The sequence below is a fragment of the Oncorhynchus clarkii genome, chromosome 13, assembly GCF_045791955.1.
Source record: "Oncorhynchus clarkii lewisi isolate Uvic-CL-2024 chromosome 13, UVic_Ocla_1.0, whole genome shotgun sequence".
In the NCBI taxonomy this organism is placed as follows: domain Eukaryota; kingdom Metazoa; phylum Chordata; class Actinopteri; order Salmoniformes; family Salmonidae; genus Oncorhynchus; species Oncorhynchus clarkii.
This window is the reverse complement of record NC_092159.1, coordinates 55,699,374-55,718,231: the sequence shown is the minus strand read 5'-3', so window position 1 is coordinate 55,718,231 and position 18,858 is coordinate 55,699,374. Positions and strand designations below refer to the sequence as shown.

At 45.8% G+C, this 18,858-nt stretch overlaps 1 protein-coding gene across 1 annotated transcript; it reads left to right on the top strand.

The window, feature by feature from the left end:
* Positions 1-2,449: 2,449 nt before the first annotated feature.
* LOC139423595 (Na(+)/H(+) exchange regulatory cofactor NHE-RF2) lies at positions 2,450-17,932 on the top strand. Its single transcript, XM_071175181.1, has 5 exons — positions 2,450-2,464; positions 3,472-3,690; positions 13,375-13,528; positions 13,921-14,039; positions 14,542-17,932. The coding sequence occupies exons 1-5, from the start codon at positions 2,450-2,452 to the stop codon at positions 14,707-14,709; spliced, it is 675 nt and encodes a 224-aa protein (XP_071031282.1). The 3' UTR covers positions 14,710-17,932.
* The last annotated feature ends 926 nt before the right edge of the window (positions 17,933-18,858 follow it).

Sequence of the window (18,858 nt, the reverse complement as noted above, 5' to 3'; positions counted from 1 at the left end):
ATCAAAATATCTAAAAGCCACTGACCCATTAGACACTGACCCATTGTTTTTAATAATTCTAACATGGATCAAGCCAAGTCTTTTCTACAGTGATAGCGTTGGAATAGTCCATTTTTCCCTCATAAATAGGGGTGGAGGTTGAAAACTGCCTAACCCCACCTGAAAAAGAACTAATGAAACTACCACATGAACACTGGCTTTATATCCATCCATAATTATAGATATCATCATTAACCTAGATAGGAAATACCTCTTATTCTTGTTCCCAGTTGGCTCCAAAACTTCCACACTGTTGCCAAGTGGAGTTGGAGGAGTGAAGCCTGGAGGGCGGCCATATTTGGCAGTGTTGTGATTTATATTCTCTATCTCTGCTGGCTGTCAGCTCAACTAACCAGTCCTTCCACACCCGTCACAGGTGTGAGAGTGACTAGAACTGAAAGATGTTGTAACACCAAGCTCAGTGCAGTACACCACATGTAACAACCACTTCTTTAATGTTTGTATAAGTCATAACATACATCGTCTCATAATGATCGTGTCATAACATACATCGTCTCATAATGATCGTGTCATAACATACATCGTCTCATAATGATCGTGTCATAACATTGATTATTTTCCTTTGTTTATTTCTCCTCTGTTTTTCCTCCTTTCCTTTAATATATGTTATCTTGCCCTTCAGAAACAGGAGAAAACAATCACATGAACGGCTGTTGGTGTACTGACATTTGATCATTGCCATCTGGCTTGCAGAAACAGAGAAATCCCATTTAGATATACAGTATTGTCAGAGTTGTTATGACCACTTGGATTGGACAGATCCTCAGAAGGCTTCTCATATCTTCCAAGTCCCTTCTTGTTAACTGATGCATTGTTTTTCCTCCAAGCCAATCACCACTCTTTAATAAGACATCTCCTGTTTCGCTGCACCTCAGCCTAGATTGGCCCTCACAGATGGTACTGGCTAAGGTAGAGCGAAGAGGGCCTTTGGCACAGAAAGAGGAAGACACACACACGTACAGAGGGACGATGACATGGGCCACCCTCCAGGGGGTGATTAGTGCTGTGTGGACAGGCATCTAGAGGCAGTCAGAGGTTAGCTTGGCAGGGACGGCCGTCTCCCCTCGCTAATGTCTACCAGCAGGGCTGTCCACACTGTTTATCTTACTCTCATGCCTTCCAGAACTCACTCACTCTCGCTCTATTTCAACTCTCTCGTTTCTTCTTTCTCTTTCATACACACACAACCTCTTTCTCTTTCTTCTCAACTTTTTCTCTCCATCTCTCTCTATACCTCTCTCTTTATATCCTCTCTTTCTCTCAATCTCGTTTTCCCCCTCCTCCATCTCTCTCTATGTGGATCCAGGACAGATCCCTGGGTGCTAATAGCTAAGTGACCTCTCTGTATTAAGCCCCACCCCTTCCTCCTGGCCTTGCGGTCACTTCCTGCTTCTCCGCCAATAAGAATTCATTTGAATGAAATCAGTCTGAATCATTCCATTGTACTCCACATCAGGCCTGGATTACTTTCTTAGGGCATCCTTCCCGGAACGCTGTTGGTTTAAGCAATTTTATGGAATTCATGTTTTATATTTTGGTGTTGAGGAGAGAGAGATTTAGTAAGTATTAAAACAGATTTTCCCTCCCCTATTCGATATCTACCTCGTAATACTTCTAAAAGTGACATCCATACATCTGCGTACTCCTTCCATCCTACACCCATCCCTCCCTCTATGCCCAGCGAATGGCCGACCATTGTTGTCGTCCCCCCATATGAGCCAACATAGTGCACCACACCCTGTGTGTCTGTCTGCTAAAAATACCTTGTCAGGACTGGATGTATTGTCTGATGACAGGCGATGTATAATGCAGATATTGTGTGATAGTACACACACACACACACCACACACCACACACACACACTGATAGCGTGTGGCAGGTATGTGTTCTTCATTGGGTGTTTGAGGGATAGGGTCCCATATGGGGGTCAGCCCAGACACCCTACACCCCCTTTACCACTCCCTAACAACTCCTTATCACCCCACAGTGGAGGTGAGGTTACACCATGTCATTAATAACAATTACTCTGTCACCAGTGACACGTATTGTTGGTGAATGAACCTAGATGTCAGAAGTGTGCGTACTGGTAGCAAAGTCAGGTGCAAGAGAGCAGGGATTTGTAAACAGGCGCACACTTTATTTAGGCAAAAGTGCAAAACGTGCAAAACAGTCACAAGAATGATGTTTAACAATAAACATTTTCATGAAAAATAACACGGAAAAAACAAGCCAGTCTGGCGCGTCAACAATACACACGTAACACAAACAATCTCACACAAAGACATGATGGGGAACAGAGGAATAAATACATGTAGATTGATTGGGGAATGAAAACCAGGTGTGCAGGGAACAAGACAAAACAAATGGATACATGAAAAATGGAGCGGCGATGGCTAGAAAGCCGGTAACGTCGACCGCTGAACGAACAAGGAGAGAAGCCGACTACGGCGGAAGTCGTGACACTAGATGCTCATTGTGACGTTTTACACAGATACTCGACACAACATTTACTCCGATTCCCATGTACAGTGTTGTCTACAGTCTTAGAAAAAGGTGCTATCTAGAACCTAAAAGGGATCTTCAGCTAGAACCATTTTAGTTCCAGGTTCCTTTCCACCAAGGGCTCTACATCAAACACAAAAGGGTTCTACCTGGAACCAAAAAGGCTTTTCCTGGAACCAAAAAGGGTTATTCTGGAACCAAAAAGGGTTATCCTATGGGGACAGCTGAAGAACTTGTTTGAAACCCTTTTATCTCTGATTGCATATCACTTTCCTGATAATCAGTTGTTATGTGTGGCTGTGGTTGAGGTGAGTGTTATGATGTGGTGTTGAGATGAGTTAGTTTTATACAAGGGGAAGGTCTTTGAGTTGGAGATTATCTTTCTATACTTAAAGTCCAAATCATTGACATTACAACTATAGACTCAGTATAGAGCAGCTGTTGAGTGTTTTTTCCACTGATAGGCTAGCAGTGTTAAGGAGATACAGGCCTACATACAGTATGGACATTCCTGTGGTGTGATAACTATTTGATTTCTTTGACAGTCATCTTACTGTAATAACATCAGGATGATCTGTCACGGAGGAGATACCCTGTTGTACATAATATGTGTGGGTATCTTCAATCTGTTCTGCTTCTCTGACTCAAGTTGAACAGAATATACAGTAGATAGGTAGGGGTTGGGATCAAGCAGAAGACACATTTAATTTCCCTGTGATAATGGACAACAAATTAAACACATTAGTGGTGTTTGTTTGGTAGAGACCACAAACAAGCAATAAAGACTATTGGAGGGATCCAAACTTATTCCTTCTGCACTTACATCTGACAGGACTTCTTTGAGTACTCAGTAGTGTATATGACTGAACTGTAGATGATATTGTGTATCTTTCTCTCTGTTCACTACAGGAGGCTCTGGCCCATGTTAATGCCCATGCCCAGGTGGTGCGGCCACCAGTGGACCCATCGGAGCTGTTCCCCAGGCTGTGCCGCCTGGTGCGGGCCGAGACTGGCTACGGCTTCAACCTGCACAGTGAGAAGTCCCGGCCGGGCCAGTACATCCGCTCCCTGGACCCTGGGTCTCCAGCCGACCACGCCGGGCTCAGACCACAGGACAGACTCATAGAGGTGAGGAGAGATGGGATGAGTGAAGGAGGGGAGAGGAGAGAGGGGATGGGTGAAGGAGGAGAGGGGGATGGGTGAAGGAGGGGAGAGGAGCGAGGGGATGGGTGAAGGAGGGGAGAGGAGAGGGATGGGTGGAGGAGGGGAGGATTGGTGTCGAAAGAGGGCAAGTGGTTAGAGACTGAAGAAGACGTGTGGGGGACTGTGGAGCTCCATGAAGGGGTTTATTTTTCATGAAGGTGAGGAGGATAGGTGTGTGAGGAGGAGGCTGGGAAGAGTGGCTAGTCCAGGAGGAGGATAGGTGTGTGAGGAGGAGGCTGGGAAGAAGGGCTAGTCCAGGAGGAGGATAGGTGTGTGAGGAGGAGGCAGGAGGAGGATAGGTGTGTGAGGAGGAGAAGGGCTAGTCCAGGAGGAGGATAGGTGTGTGAGGAGGAGGCTGGGAAGAAGGGCTAGTCCAGGAGGAGGATAGGTGTGTGAGGAGGAGGGTGGGAAGAGGGGCTAGTCCAGGAGGAGGATAGGTGTGTGAGGAGGAGGCTGGGAAGAAGGGCTAGTCCAGGAGGAGGATAGGTGTGTGAGGAGGAGGCTGGGAAGAGGGGCTAGTCCAGGAGGAGGATAGGTGTGTGAGGAGGAGGCTGGGAAGAGGGGCTAGTCCAGGAGGAGGATAGGTGTGTGAGGAGGAGGCTGGGAAGAAGGGCTAGTCCAGGAGGAGGATAGGTGTGTGAGGAGGAGGCTGGGAAGAAGGGCTAGTCCAGGAGGAGGATAGGTGTGTGAGGAGGAGGCTGGGAAGAGGGGCTAGTCCAGGAGGAGGATAGAGGTGCAGGGGATTGGTGGGAGAGGGAGGAGGGAGTCTGATGTCTTAATAATCACGGAACTATGGACCAGTAGCGGCTTGGTTTGTAAACTTTAGACAAGTGGTGAGAGAGAAGGAGACAGACTCCAATCAGCTAGTTTACATTGGTCCTAATGAGACCCTAATGAGGTGGGCTTTGAGAAATGAGGTTGGAACACCCTAATTAGGGGGGTTTATAGAACAGAGAGAGAGAGAGAGGGAGTGGGGTGATTGAACATGTGTCTGAGATAAGGGATACAGAGTGAGACCCCAAGAGGCATTTTACTCCCCTATGTACATGCAAATGTATGTGTGCTTGCTTGTGAATGTTTGGGTTTATCAGTGTGTGTACACAGGTGTGACCTCGTGTGGCAGAAGTCTCAATGCTCATCCTTCATGCGTGTGCAGGGCCACATGTGCCTGGTTTAACCCCTCTAACGATACCACCGCTATAACACGGCCTGGACCCCAGCCTCATCTCACACATGTTTTAGTTGAGATTAAGGAGGACAGGCTGATAGGGGGGAGAGGTTGTTCATCAGTCTGAAAGCAGGATACAGACGAGAGAGAAACATATGAGGCCTGAATGTGTGGAAGAAAGAAGGGATGGAGGGATAGCAGAGGGTCAGAGATAGAGGGATAGAAGGAGACGCGTGAAACATACTGATCCTGCTCACCATACACCCTCTCAATCAGACCCCCAGACACATTCCCATGAGCCCTGACCCCATAGCAGTACATCAGGGCCTAACAAGGCCACACAGGGCCAAGACTGGGTCAAATACAGGGTCAGGCAGGGCCAAATACAGGGTAAGACAGGGTCAAATACAGGGTAAGACAGGGTCAAATACAGGGTCAGGCAGGGCCAAATACAGGGTCAGACAGGACGTAAAATACACTGCATCAAGCGTTACCATGACGTTACCATAGCGTTGTGGTGAAAACACAAGGCTGGAAACAGTAAAAACAAAGTGTAAGATGGCAGGCAGAGCAGTTGGATACAGTAGACTCCAACAGGGTCAAAGAGAGACTCACACACACATGCACGGCTATACCATTCCAGTCCTGCCCATACAGTATGAGTAACACGGACGGCTGCACACACACTGGCACTAGAGGGAGGAGTTGCTTTCAATGCTTTGATGTGCCTCTGTCTGTCCAGCAACAGGAAACAGGGAGAGTGAACTGTAGCTATGGGAGCTAGCTTCCTGTGTCTGTTAGATGACAATAACAGGCCAGGTCACTCCCTGTCTATGTGCTCTATGGTCCATAAATAGGTTTTATCATGTTTATATAGAGACTAAAGAGTCCCTGCCCTGCACCCAAAGACACACATCCAGAGAGAGAGACAGAGAGACCTAGATCTTCTGCACAGATTCTGTCAGACCTGGGCCCTGACAGTAAATCTCAGTAAGACAAAAATGATGGTGTTCCAACAAAGGTCCAGTTCCTAATAAAGCCCCTTAAATTGAAATGTAATTGACAGAGATGACAGAGATACCCTTCCCTGAACCTGAATACACACACCCAGGGAGAGAGACAGAGATACCCTGAACCTGAATACACAGTCCCAGGGAGAGAGACAGAGATACCCTGCCCTGAACCTGAATACACACGCCCAGGGAGAGAGACAGAGATACCCTGCCCTGAACCTGAATACACACGCCCAGGGAGAGAGACAGAGATACCCTTCCCTGAACCTGAATACACACACCCAGGGAGAGAGACAGAGATACCCTGCCCTGAACCTGCATACACACGCCCAGGGAGAGAGACAGAGATGCCCTGCCCTGAACCGGAATACACACGCCCAGGGAGAGAGACAGAGATACCCTGCCCTGAACCTGCATACACACGCCCAGGGAGAGAGACAGAGATACCCTGCCCTGAACCTGCATACACACGCCCAGGGAGAGAGACAGAGATACCCTTCCCTGAACATGAATACACACAGGCCCAGGGAGAGAGACATAGATACCCTTCCCTGAACCTGAATACACACGCCCAGGGAGAGAGACAGAGATACCCTTCCCTGAACCTGAATACACACGCCCAGGGAGAGAGACAGAGATACCCTTCCCTGAACCTGAATACACACGCCCAGGGAGAGAGACAGAGATACCCTGCCCTGAACCTGGATACACACGCCCAGGGAGAGAGACAGAGATACCCTGAACCTGAATACACACGCCCAGGGAGAGAGACAGAGATACCCTGCCCTGAACCTGAATACACACGCCCAGGGAGAGAGACAGAGATACCCTTCCCTGAACCTGAATACACACGCCCAGGGAGAGAGACAGAGATACCCTGCCCTGAACCTGAATACACACGCCCAGAGAGAGACAGAGATACCCTGCCCTGAACCTGAATACACACGCCCAGAGAGAGAGAGACAGAGACAGATGACTACACAGGACAGTAAATACAATGGGCTCCATTGGGTTAATACAGGGTATAGTTCAATGCAGTACTGTAGGACATTCCACTGACTCCCCTCCACACTGCTTAGATACTGTAAGAACTCAGAGAGGCCAAATACTTGAGACAATACAGTACTGTCTGTCTCTACTGTGCTCTTCAATTCATAACAATAGAATCTCATTCTACGTCTATGCATTACCTTCCCCAATATGTCTGCAAAGCAGCATTCAGCAACCAGCTGTGACATTCCACCACATCATAGTCAAGAAGGTATTTGTAGATCAAGAACCTGTATTGGTGTCCTCCTCTGAACACAACAGTTAAACGACTTGGCCTTCTCCTTTCCTGTATGAATGGGGCTCAACAGTATCAGCTGTGTTTTGACAGGACCGAGTGAAAGGGATTTCTAATGAACACAGTCTGGGTGTACAGTTTCAGCTCAGAGTGGTTCGTCTATAGTCATTGAAACCCTGTCTGTGTTAGCTAGATTAGCGCTAAGTGAAGTTACTCCCTACCCACTGATTCAGGGTCCCTATAATCAGTGGTGGAAAAAGTACCCAATTGTCATACTTGAATAAAATTAAAGATACCTTGATATAAAATAACTAATGTAAAACTGAAAGTCACCCAGTAAAATATTTGAGTTAAAGTTTTTAAAAAACGATTTTGTTGTAAATATACTTAAGTATCAAAAGTAAATGTAATTGCTCAAATATACTTAGGTATCAAAAGTAAAAGTATAAATCATTTCACATTCTATATATTAAGCAAACCAGATGGCACAAGTTTCTTGTTTTTAACTGTACGGATAACCAGGGGCACACTCCAACACTCAGACATAATTTACAAACGAAGCACGTGTGTTTAGTGAGTCCGCCAGATCAGAGGCAGTAGGGATGACCAGGGATGCTCTCTTGATAAGTGCGTGGACCATTTTCCTGTCCTGCTAAGCAATGAAAATGTAATGACTACTTTTGGGTGTCAGGGAAAATGTATTAAGTAAAAGGTACATCATTTTCTTTAGGACTACAGGGGAGGAAAATTTAAAGTTGTCAAAAATATAAATAGTATAGTACAGATACACCAAAAAACTACTTAAGTAGTACTTTAAAGTATTTTTACTTAATTACACCATATATACAAAAGTATGTGGACAACTCTTCAAATTAGTGGATTTGGCTATTTTAGCCACACCCGTTGCTGACAGGTGTATAAAATCGAGCTCACCGCCATGAAATCTCACTAGACAAACATTGGCAGTAAGAATGGCTTTATTTGAGAGCTCAGTGACTTTCAACGTGGCAGCATCATAGGATGCCACCTTTCCAACAAGTCGGTTCGTCAAATTTCTTCCCTGCTAGAGCTGCCCCGCTCAACTGTAAGTGCTGTTATTGTAAAGTGGAAACGTCTAGGAGCAACGACAGCTCAGCCACATAAGCTCACAGAATGGGACCGCCGAGTGCTGAAGTGTGTGGTGTGTTAAAATCATCTATCATCGGTTGCAACACTCACTACTGTGTTCTAAACTTCCTCTGGAAGCAACATCAGCACAATAACTGTTCGTCGGGAGCTTCGTAAAAATGGGTTTCCATGGCCGAGCAGTCGCACACAAGCCTAAGATCACCATGAGCAATGCTAAGCGTCAGCTGGAATGGTGTAAAGCTTGGACTCTGGAGCAGTGGAAACGCGTTCTCTGGAGTGATGAATCATGCTTCGCCAACTGGCAGTCTGACGGACGAATCTGGGTTTGGCGGATGGCAGGAAAACACTACCTGCCCCAATGCATAGTGCCAACGGTAAAGTTTGGTGGAGGGGGAATAATGGTCTGGGGCTGTTTTTCATGGTTTGGGCTGGGCCCCTTATTCTAGATGATTCTGGGCTTCCAACTTTGTGGCAACAGTTTGGGGAAGGCCCTTTCCTGTTTCACCATGGCAATGCCCCAGTGCATAAAGCGAGGTCCATACAGAAATGGCTTGTCAAGATCAGTGTGGAAGATCTTGACTGGCCTGTACAGAGCCCTGACCTCAACCCCACCGAACACCTCGGGAGGAATTGGAGTGCCGACTGGAAGCCAGGCCTAATCGGCCAACATCAGTGTGCAACCTCACTAATGCTCTTGTGGCTGAATGGAAGCAAGTCCACACAGCAATGTTCCAACATCTAGTGGAAAGCCTTCCCAGAAGAGTGGAGGCTGCTATTGCAGCAATGTTTCAACATCTAGTGGAAAGCCTTCCCAGAAGAGTGGAGGCTGTTATAGCAGCAAAGGGGGGACCAACTCCATATCAATGCGCATAATTTTGGAATGAGATGTTCAGTGAGCAGGTGTCCGCATACTTTTGGTCACTTAGTGTACTTTACATCACTGCCTATAATCATTTAGGTTAGGATCAGGAGTAGGCTGATCTGGTCCTAGATCTGGGGTTAAGGACTACTTTTACCTTATGCAGTTTCCCCTATACAGGTCAGTGTCAGTAAACTGTAGTCAGTGAAGCCCTGTTTCACTCAGTCATTGGTTTTAATGCTGTGTCTGTTCGTTCTAGCTGGATTAGTGCTAAGTGGCTAGGTCACTGTACCTGCTGAAACTGCAGGCAGAGCCCCAGGGGTTTGGTCTAGGTAACCCCAGGCAGGTGTGTGGGCTCAGCGGTTGACTAGAGGATGATTATGTGTGTGTTATTCTCTGTGGCTAATGGAGGATGTCTCTGACCAAGCAACTGTGTGGCACGGTGCACTGCTTGGTCCATCGTCAGCAGCTCGTTAGCAAGGTGAAGACCCATTCTCTCACACACACACACACACACACACACACACACACACACACACACACACACACACACACACACACACACACACACACACACACACACACACACACACACACAAAGGTAAACCAATGGAAACATTCCAGGGTGTACAACCTAAGCAAACACTGACGATTATGATTGTACCTTGAAAACGACTGCTCTGTAAAGCATTCAAACAGCACTGTATTCCAATGAAAAACAGCTTTGGCCCACTGGCACTACACTGACTGTTGTATTGTGTGGGAGTCGCCTAACGAACAAGGGCCCTATTAATTAGCTTGAGTGGGCTGGATTGTTTTGTTGGATTGTGAAGGATTGCTGCTGCTATGAAACATGACACAACACCTGCTCCCCTATCCCAACACAAAGGGGGCTTGTTCCTCCTCATGCACTAGGGCTGGTATGATGAGACGATTCTCTACCAATTAGTGTGTGATGACTCCACTGAGCCTTATGTTCTGACACCTACTCTAATGGCGAGAGGGACAGAGACAGAGAGACAGAGAGAGAGAGACAGAGCAAGAGGGATAGACAGAGAGGGAGAGCGAGAGAAAGAATAGATAGAGATGTGTTTCTGATAGTGAAGGGGTCAGCACCATAACAGTTATCACTGCTTAACTCTCACTCTCGCTTTCTTTCATGCTCTTTCTTTTTTCTCTTTTTCTCTCTTTCACACACACAATACACACAACTTCTCTTGGTTTTACACATTCTTTCCTCCCTTTCTCTCTCTCTTTCCCTCCTTCTCATAGTCTCTCCCTAGCCTTAACAGGCACTCACTAGACTTTTACATTTCCTATGTAACAGTTAGTTATGAGAGAGTAGGTGGGTATCTAGCCATGCTGTTACAGTGTATTAGACCAGTCTGGTACGTAGCCATGTTGTTACAGTGTATTAGACCAGTCTGGTATCTAGCCGTGCTGTTACAGTGTATTAGACCAGTCTGGTATCTAGCCGTGCTGTTACAGTGTATTAGACCAGTCTGGTATCTAGCCGTGTTACAGTGTATTAGACCAGTCTGGTATCTAGCCGTGCTGTTACAGTGTATTAGACCAGTCTGGTATCTAGCCGTGCTGTTACAGTGTATTAGACCAGTCTGGTATCTAGCCGTGTTGTTACAGTGTATTAGACCAGTCTGGTATCTAGCCGTGCTGTTACAGTGTATTAGACCAGTCTGGTATCTAGCCGTGCTGTTACAGTGTATTAGACCAGTCTGGTATCTAGCTGTGCTGTTACAGTGTATTAGACCAGTCTGGTAACTTTGTTACAGTGTATTAGACCAGTCTGGTATCTAGCCGTGCTGTTACAGTGTATTAGACCAGTCTGGTATCTAGCCGTGTTGTTACAGTGTATTAGACCAGTCTGGTATCTAGCCGTGTTGTTACAGTGTATTAGACCAGTCTGGTATCTAGCCGTGTTGTTACAGTGTATTAGACCAGTCTGGTATCTTTGTTACAGTGTATTAGACCAGTCTGGTATCTAGCCGTGCTGTTACAGTGTATTAGACCAGTCTGGTATCTAGCCGTGTTGTTACAGTGTATTAGACCAGTCTGGTATCTAGCCGTGTTGTTACAGTGTATTAGACCAGTCTGGTATCTAGCCGTGTTGTTACAGTGTATTAGACCAGTCTGGTATCTTTGTTACAGTGTATTAGACCAGTCTGGTATCTAGCCGTGCTGTTACAGTGTATTAGACCAGTCTGGTATCTAGCCGTGCTGTTACAGTGTATTAAACCAGTCTGGTATCTAGCCGTGCTGTTACATTGTATTAGACCAGTCTGGTACCTTGCCGTGTTGTTACAGTGTATTAGACCAGTCTGGTATCTAGCCGTGTTGTTACAGTGTATTAGACCAGTCTGGTATCTAGCCGTGTTGTTACAGTGTATTAGACCAGTCTGGTATCTAGCCGTGCTGTTACAGTGTATTAGACCAGTCTGGTATCTAGCCGTGCTGTTACAGTGTATTAGACCAGTCTGGTATCTAGCCGTGCTGTTACAGTGTATTAGACCAGTCTGGTATCTAGCCGTGCTGTTACAGTGTATTAGACCAGTCTGGTATCTAGCCGTGCTGTTACAGTGTATTAGACCAGTCTGGTATCTAGCCGTGCTGTTACAGTGTATTAGACCAGTCTGGTATCTTTGTTACAGTGTATTAGACCAGTCTGGTATCTAGCCGTGTTGTTACAGTGTATTAGACCAGTCTGGTACCTAGCCGTGCTGTTACAGTGTATTAGACCAGTCTGGTATCTAGCCGTGTTGTTACAGTGTATTAGACCAGTCTGGTATCTAGCCGTGTTGTTACAGTGTATTAGACCAGTCTGGTACCTTGCCGTGTTGTTACAGTGTATTAGACCAGTCTGGTACCTAGCCGTGCTGTTACAGTGTATTAGACCAGTCTGGTATCTAGCCGTGCTGTTACAGTGTATTAGACCAGTCTGTGTCACAACCAACTCCTACTGCCCTCACTTCATAAGCAGCAGCGTTACTGAATTTTAAAACAAAATCCCCCTCAGGACACTGATACCTGAAACCCACACTATTGGTTCAGCAGAAGCTAGGCATCAATATTTGATGGTGTACCAACGTTAAGGCAGGCAGCATCGTGCAAAGCTACAGTACTCGCTGAATAGAGTTAATGGAATATACAGGAGTCTGTGGAAAGTCACAGGGAGAAACTCTCCAACAGAAACTTGCTGATGTGTTAGTGATTGGGGTGGAGGTGTGAGGGCTTCTTCTTACCTTTCAGACACTCTCTCGCTCCCCTCACACACTCCCCCTTCACTCTTTTCCAGCTGAATTCACAAGTTGCCGAACCAATAAAAGAGGGTTTACTATGACCAAAGAGAGAGAGAGAGAAAGTGTTTGAAAAGGAAACAAATAAACTATGTTCTACTGTTAGAGCCCATTAGCTTACATGCTCGTTCCATCCTTGTTGTAATGGAGTATGGAATGTAAAGGTATTCTGTTCAGTTTGTACGTCATTGAGGAAGGAATGCAGAATATTCTCTCTATGCACCATCTTGCAAAAATGTGTGTCTGATTCCTCACAGGTTTTGTCCTCACACTTCATTGAGTCCGGTGGAAAATGATCGTTTTGGTGCATAGTACCCTCTACTGTTTGGATCACGTAACGGCATATTGCATATTCAGTTGATCCTTGTCTGAATAAATAAGTATTTTAGTTTAGGCTATACCATGGTTTTGGACAGTTGTGAATGTGTTCTCTAAAACGCTGGGTCAGGTAAAGAGAATGTTGTTGGATTGAGACTGGTGACCTGCTGCACTGGTCCAATGTGGACGAATCAGAAATCAACTGTAAGTCAACCAGTGTAAAGTCTGCACACCAGTAATGACAGACGCCCGACCAACCAACATCACTAGTGTGCTTTTTTTAGAACTTGTTTTGGATACTTAGTTGTTCCTGTCTGAACCAGCAGCAGGATCTACAGTTCACTGTTTCTTTCCTACTGTATCCATATTCACAACCAGACACCCTTGAACGTCTTTCAGACATTGAAACATTGAGACAGTGAGGAGGCCAGATCACAGAGTCACAGACAACAGTATAGATGGAGACATGTAACATCACTCACCCATAACACCCTTTATTCCCCTCTCTCTCCCTTCTCTCCTTTCAGGTGAATGGGGTGAACGTAGAGGGCATGCGTCATGCGGAGGTCGTGGCCTTCATAAAGAGAGGAGGAGATGAGACCAGGCTGCTGGTGGTGGACCCTGACACAGACCATCACTTTAAGAAGATGGGCGTCACCCCATTGGCCAGCCACGTTAAAGGTAGGCCTACACCCCTGTTTATCTGTAAAACAGAATATTGATTTCAAGTGTACTCTTATAAACCACGCCAGTCTCTAGTCTAATTGTACATCTACATTTTACATATTACATAATGTTACATAATATTGCATAATATTGCATATTGAGAAGGCAGTAATGATGATCCTAATCTATAGTGAAATGTTACGGTGTTGTTCATCAAAACCAGCATCAGATTACTGATCTCCAAATCTGAGCCTGTAATTCTGGGTGTTGGGTGAAGTTGCCCGTAGGGTGGATCAGTTTTGCATTTCCTCCACTAATGGTTCGGGTTAGGATTGGGGGGGAGGAAAGGGTAGAGAAGCGGATCCTAGATCTGTACGTAGAGCGTAATTCTGACCCTTCTTTCCCAGACTTTGACGGTCCGTCCATATCCAACGGCTCCCCCAGTCCTCAGATCAACGGCAGCTTCACCAGCTGCTCCATCCAGTCACACCACTCTGACCTGAGCAGTCCAGACAACAGCCTGCAGGTGAGACGTGTGTGTGTGTGTGTGTGTGTGTGTGTGTGTGTGTGTGTGTGTGTGTGTGTGTGTGTGTGTGTGTGTGTAGTGTGTGTGTAGTGTGTGTGTAGTGTGTACAAACATGCAAGAAAGCGTGCAAGGTGTGTGTGTATATGTGTGTCTGCATGCGTGTGTAGACACTATATTGGAGTGTACAGTATATAACCTCTTGTTATTTCATATAACACATGTATCACATTAACACAGATATTATCAGAATTACACATCAGGGTTCTATATTTCAATTCATTACATTCAGGAAGTAAACTGAGGTATACCAATTTTACCATTCCCACATTTGACCAATTCCAAATCATTGAGCAAATTAGAAGAATTGGAATTCCCGTTGACTTCCTGAATTGACTGAATTGAAATTGAATTGACCTCAACCCTGCCATGCGTGTGATTGTCATCCACACTATAACTACCAAGTAGTCTCTGATCTGATCTGTCTGTCTGTCTGTGTATCTAGCTGGGAGAGGACGAGGCGAGCCGTCTGATGGACCCGTTTGCTGAGATCGGCCTGCTCCTGAGTCCCACAGCGGCTGAGGCCAAAGAGAAGGCCCACGCCAAGAGAGCCAAGAAGAGAGCCCCTCAGATGGACTGGGACAAAAAACACCAGCTCTTCAGCAACTTCTGAACTTTTCTGCCACCCAATGAGAGAAGCAGAAAGACTGTCGAATTTGACATTTCTGAAACGTACCTTCAACATTCCTACCCGTTACCCCACCACCACTACCACCCAATCCAACAGAAGAGAATATGCAGATAGAATGTTGTTCTTTGAACGTTGGCCATCCAACACCCACTCCCCCCTGCTTCCAAAATGGACTGGATGGAATGATGGACATCTCATCCTTTACCCCTCCTTCAATCCTCCCTTCTTCCACCCTTCTCTATACCCTCATCCCACCCAGAGAGAGCTTGTCTTCTGGACTGGACTGGAATAAGAGACTCAAGATTACCAGCTTCTTCTGAATCCTCCCGTCATCATCAGTCTTTCCCTAAACCATCCAATGGCCCTCCTCTTCTACCACTAACTCCCACCTCCTCTGAGGACTGCTCTGGAGAGAGGAGGCACTTATTTTTGTATTCAGAAAGTAGAAAAGCACCATGATAGCTGTTAGCCAGCCCAGCTATAAGGAGTATGGGGAATATGGACTATGTGAGATGTTTGTGAACACTGTGACCTGATCTTAAACATTGGGGTTTGTTTTGACCCTGTAAGAGAAGGAACGTACGCCCAAAGATGGATAAAACTCTTCCTCCCATGATCCTCCTGTGATTTTATTGTGTGATCGATGCGCCTCAGACTTCACGGATTCACTCACCAGGAAAAGCACAAACTGGAGGCTGAATAGCATTGCTTCTGTATCATCTCTGTTTGTATTTGTATCAAAGCATCTGTTTTCTCACAATGTCATAACATTTCCACTTTGCTCCCTATGTTGGATATGAACTGGTATTCATAGATGGTGTTAACAATGCATAGACAATCAAAAGCCTTACTCCACCCATCCCTCCCTCTCAATATGATAGCATTTAAGATACATGCATTTAGTCAATGTATGCGTGCACACACACACAAGCCCCCTATGATTCTCTAGCCTATAGGCCTGCTTCACTCATTCTAAGGCAGTTTTAGTTTATTTAAGGGACCCTTATCTTTATGACATCAATGACATCCTCTCCACTATTTCATATCCCAATGTCCCCGACATAGAAATAGAATTACTAGAATGGGAATTCCTCAATCAAGTTAAGAGTGAATAGATCAAGCGTTGAGTTTTTTACACTGCCTGTCTAGTACACCAGGGGGTGCTAATAAGACACACAGCAACATGAAGCCACTCCAGTACACTGCTCAGAGATGTATGAGGATTGGGACATGAAAGTACCATAGCAGGAGAAGATAGTCTGGGGATATGACCACTTTAAAGATGTATGATATCTATGTAACACCTTGTAACATTTACGTAAAGCCTGCAGGTATGTGTTATTGCTAGTTATGAGTATCTATCATGCTTTACCTGTTATAAGCTAATATAATGCTGCATTACTTGCTATGAGCATGTATAATGCTATATTACTTGCTATGAGCATGTATAATGCTATATTACTTGTTATGAGCATCTATAATGTTTTATTACTTGCTATGAGCATTGATAATGCTGTATTACTTGTTATGAGCATCTATAATGCTGCATTACTTGTTATGAACATCATCTATGAGCTGAACACCTTTTATATGAAAAAGTATCGATACAAATAATGTATGAAATAACAAGATGGATATTGTACGGGATTGAAAGTGAGCCCCGCGTATCAAAGAAAGCTTACATCATTCAGTGTTGATGTGATGTTGTGGTCATGTTCTGCTCATGTTGTGGTACAGTGATGACAGACTGACATAGTGCTTGTATCAGCTACTCCAGACTGGGCTGTCTTTCTGTTTCACTTCAGAAGGGAAGGACACAGTTATTTTTGTACAACATGCCTGAATGCTGTGGATTGTGGATCGGCTGTGGTATCAGGGGCTTTGGTATGTGAGTATAGCCTGGTCGCAGATCTATTTGTGCGATATTGCCAACTCCTATGGTCATTATCAAGAGGCGTCACACAACAATAGCCATAGGAGTTGGTAAGACAGCACAAACTGATCTCGGACCAGGCTATTCTGAGCTATGGGGCTAGGGGCTCTGATCAGTGGGCCTTCCCAGTGTGGGCTGTGGTGGTGGGGTGGTGGGGCAGTGGGGTGTGTGGGAGAGGCCTATCCTGGAGGTCAGATTCAGAGATGCTCTAATGAATGAGACCAGGGGAGCCACAGGACTTACAGGAGATTAGTCCTAGCATAGGATAGCATGGGGACAGCTGTCCTGCACACAGACACAGACACACCCCAGACCAAACCACTGTCACGCCTCATGGGGGGGTGAAGGTTATCTTACTGTGTGTGTCATCCACTGTTACGGATAGTAATCTCAGGTCCCCCCGGTCGTTCATATTGTGGTAGGATCTACACAAAGAGAACACTCCCCAGACCAAACCACTGCTACATCTCATACGGGGGTGAAGGGAGATAGAAGGGAAAGATTGTCTCTATGTCATCCATTGTTACTATACACCCAGGGTCCGTATAATGCTGATCTAGGATCAGTTTTGCCTTTTAGATCATAATTAATAAGATTATATGGACAGGAGGGACCTGATACTAGTTCAGCACTCCTACTCTGAGACGCTTTCTGAATACGGGCCCAGGTCCCCCCTGGAGGTTCATATTGTGGTAGGGTCTGAAATGCGGGTCCCTGGTTGGGCTCGGTCTGAGGTACAGGCCAGGGTCAGCTGTGCTATGTGGCGCCGACACCACACTTAGGACAGAGAGAAATGTCTGATCTGTTTTCATATATTGCACAATTTATTTTTGCTAATACGCATATTGTCATTACTATTACTCATAATAGTACAGATAAAACCGTTTTTATTTCTCTGGTTTCCATTTGTGATCTAGCACCAATGTGTTTGCATAAGGGTTTTTACTATTGGTCCATATGATAAGCTGACCGTTAAACCCTGAGCAGAATGGTATATGACCCATGTCATTTGGCAGACGCTGTTATCCAAAGCGGCTTAAAGGAGCAATTTGGGGTTAAGTGCCTTGCTCAAAAGTTTGTTGACAGATTTTTCACCTAGTTAGTTTGGAGATTCCAACCAGTGACCTATCGGTTACTGGCCCAATGCTCTTAACCACTAGGCTGCCTGCCTCCCTACAGTATATATACGGCAGGTTGTATTTTCTCAATAAAGTGTCACAATCTCCTTCTGGACTATATGACATCATCTCAGTGTCATCCCTTCTTCTTCTGTAAGTCTGTTGTCTTGTCTCTGATACTAGTGGGGGAGTGGGGGTCATCTGTTCAATGAGCTAATCTTCCCACAGCTGTGATCCAGGAGTTCTCAGAGATACTCCTCCTCTTCTCTCTCAAGGTCTATCTCCCTCCCTCACTATTGTCCAGGTCCTCCTCCTTGCTTGCGCTCTCTATCTCTCTCTCTCTCTCTCTCTCTCTCTCTCTCTCTCTCTCTCTCTCTCTCTCTCTCTCTCTCTTCCCCCCTCGATCCCTAAGGATTATGTGAGTGTTGGCATACAGTTTCACTCTGTTTCAAGAATTCTCTCGTGCCTCCAGCTGCCATGAGTACTCAGGCCCGTTAAAGGTCACGCAGAGGTCCAGAGTGTGTGTGTGTGTGTCTGTCTTGTTCCGCCGGTTGGGTTTCTTCATGTTGACATCCGTTTGCGCCAAACCCGGCGAGATTGACATTTCTTTTTTTTTTACCACCTTTTCTCCCCAATTTCGTGGGATCCAATTGTTAGTAGTTACTATCTTGTCTCATCGCTATAACTCCCGTACGGGCTCGGGAGAGACGAAGGTTGAAAGCCATGCGTGAGATTGACATTTCTACGTTATATAGGCTGCGCATCAGCCGCCTTCCTTCCGACCGGAGGCCTTACTTACTCCCCACAATGCAACACACTTGTGGTCTTCAAAGTTCCCATACAACTCCTCATATCTAGCTTTAACCCAGCCTTTGTTGAATGAGACGATGTTCGGCGTAATCAGCAGACTTCCCTACTAACGGGCCCTTCGGTACGCTCCATATCGGTGATGGAAGGCGGGGTACACTGTACTTTAATGGGTCCCTTGACCCAGACTGTACTCCTTGGAGCTAACCGCGTTTGAGACGGTGTACGGCGGCCAGGAGCAAAAACTCCCTATTAGTCGGGCCCAATGGAGAA

What these genes read in the sequence shown, in the direction of transcription:
- LOC139423595 (XM_071175181.1), top strand. An exon ending in CACAGGACAGACTCATAGAG is followed by an intron (nt 3,691 to 13,374) that starts GTGAGGAGAGAT and finishes CTCTCCTTTCAG; the next exon opens with GTGAATGGGGTGAACGTAGA. An exon ending in ATTGGCCAGCCACGTTAAAG is followed by an intron (nt 13,529 to 13,920) that starts GTAGGCCTACAC and finishes CTTCTTTCCCAG; the next exon opens with ACTTTGACGGTCCGTCCATA.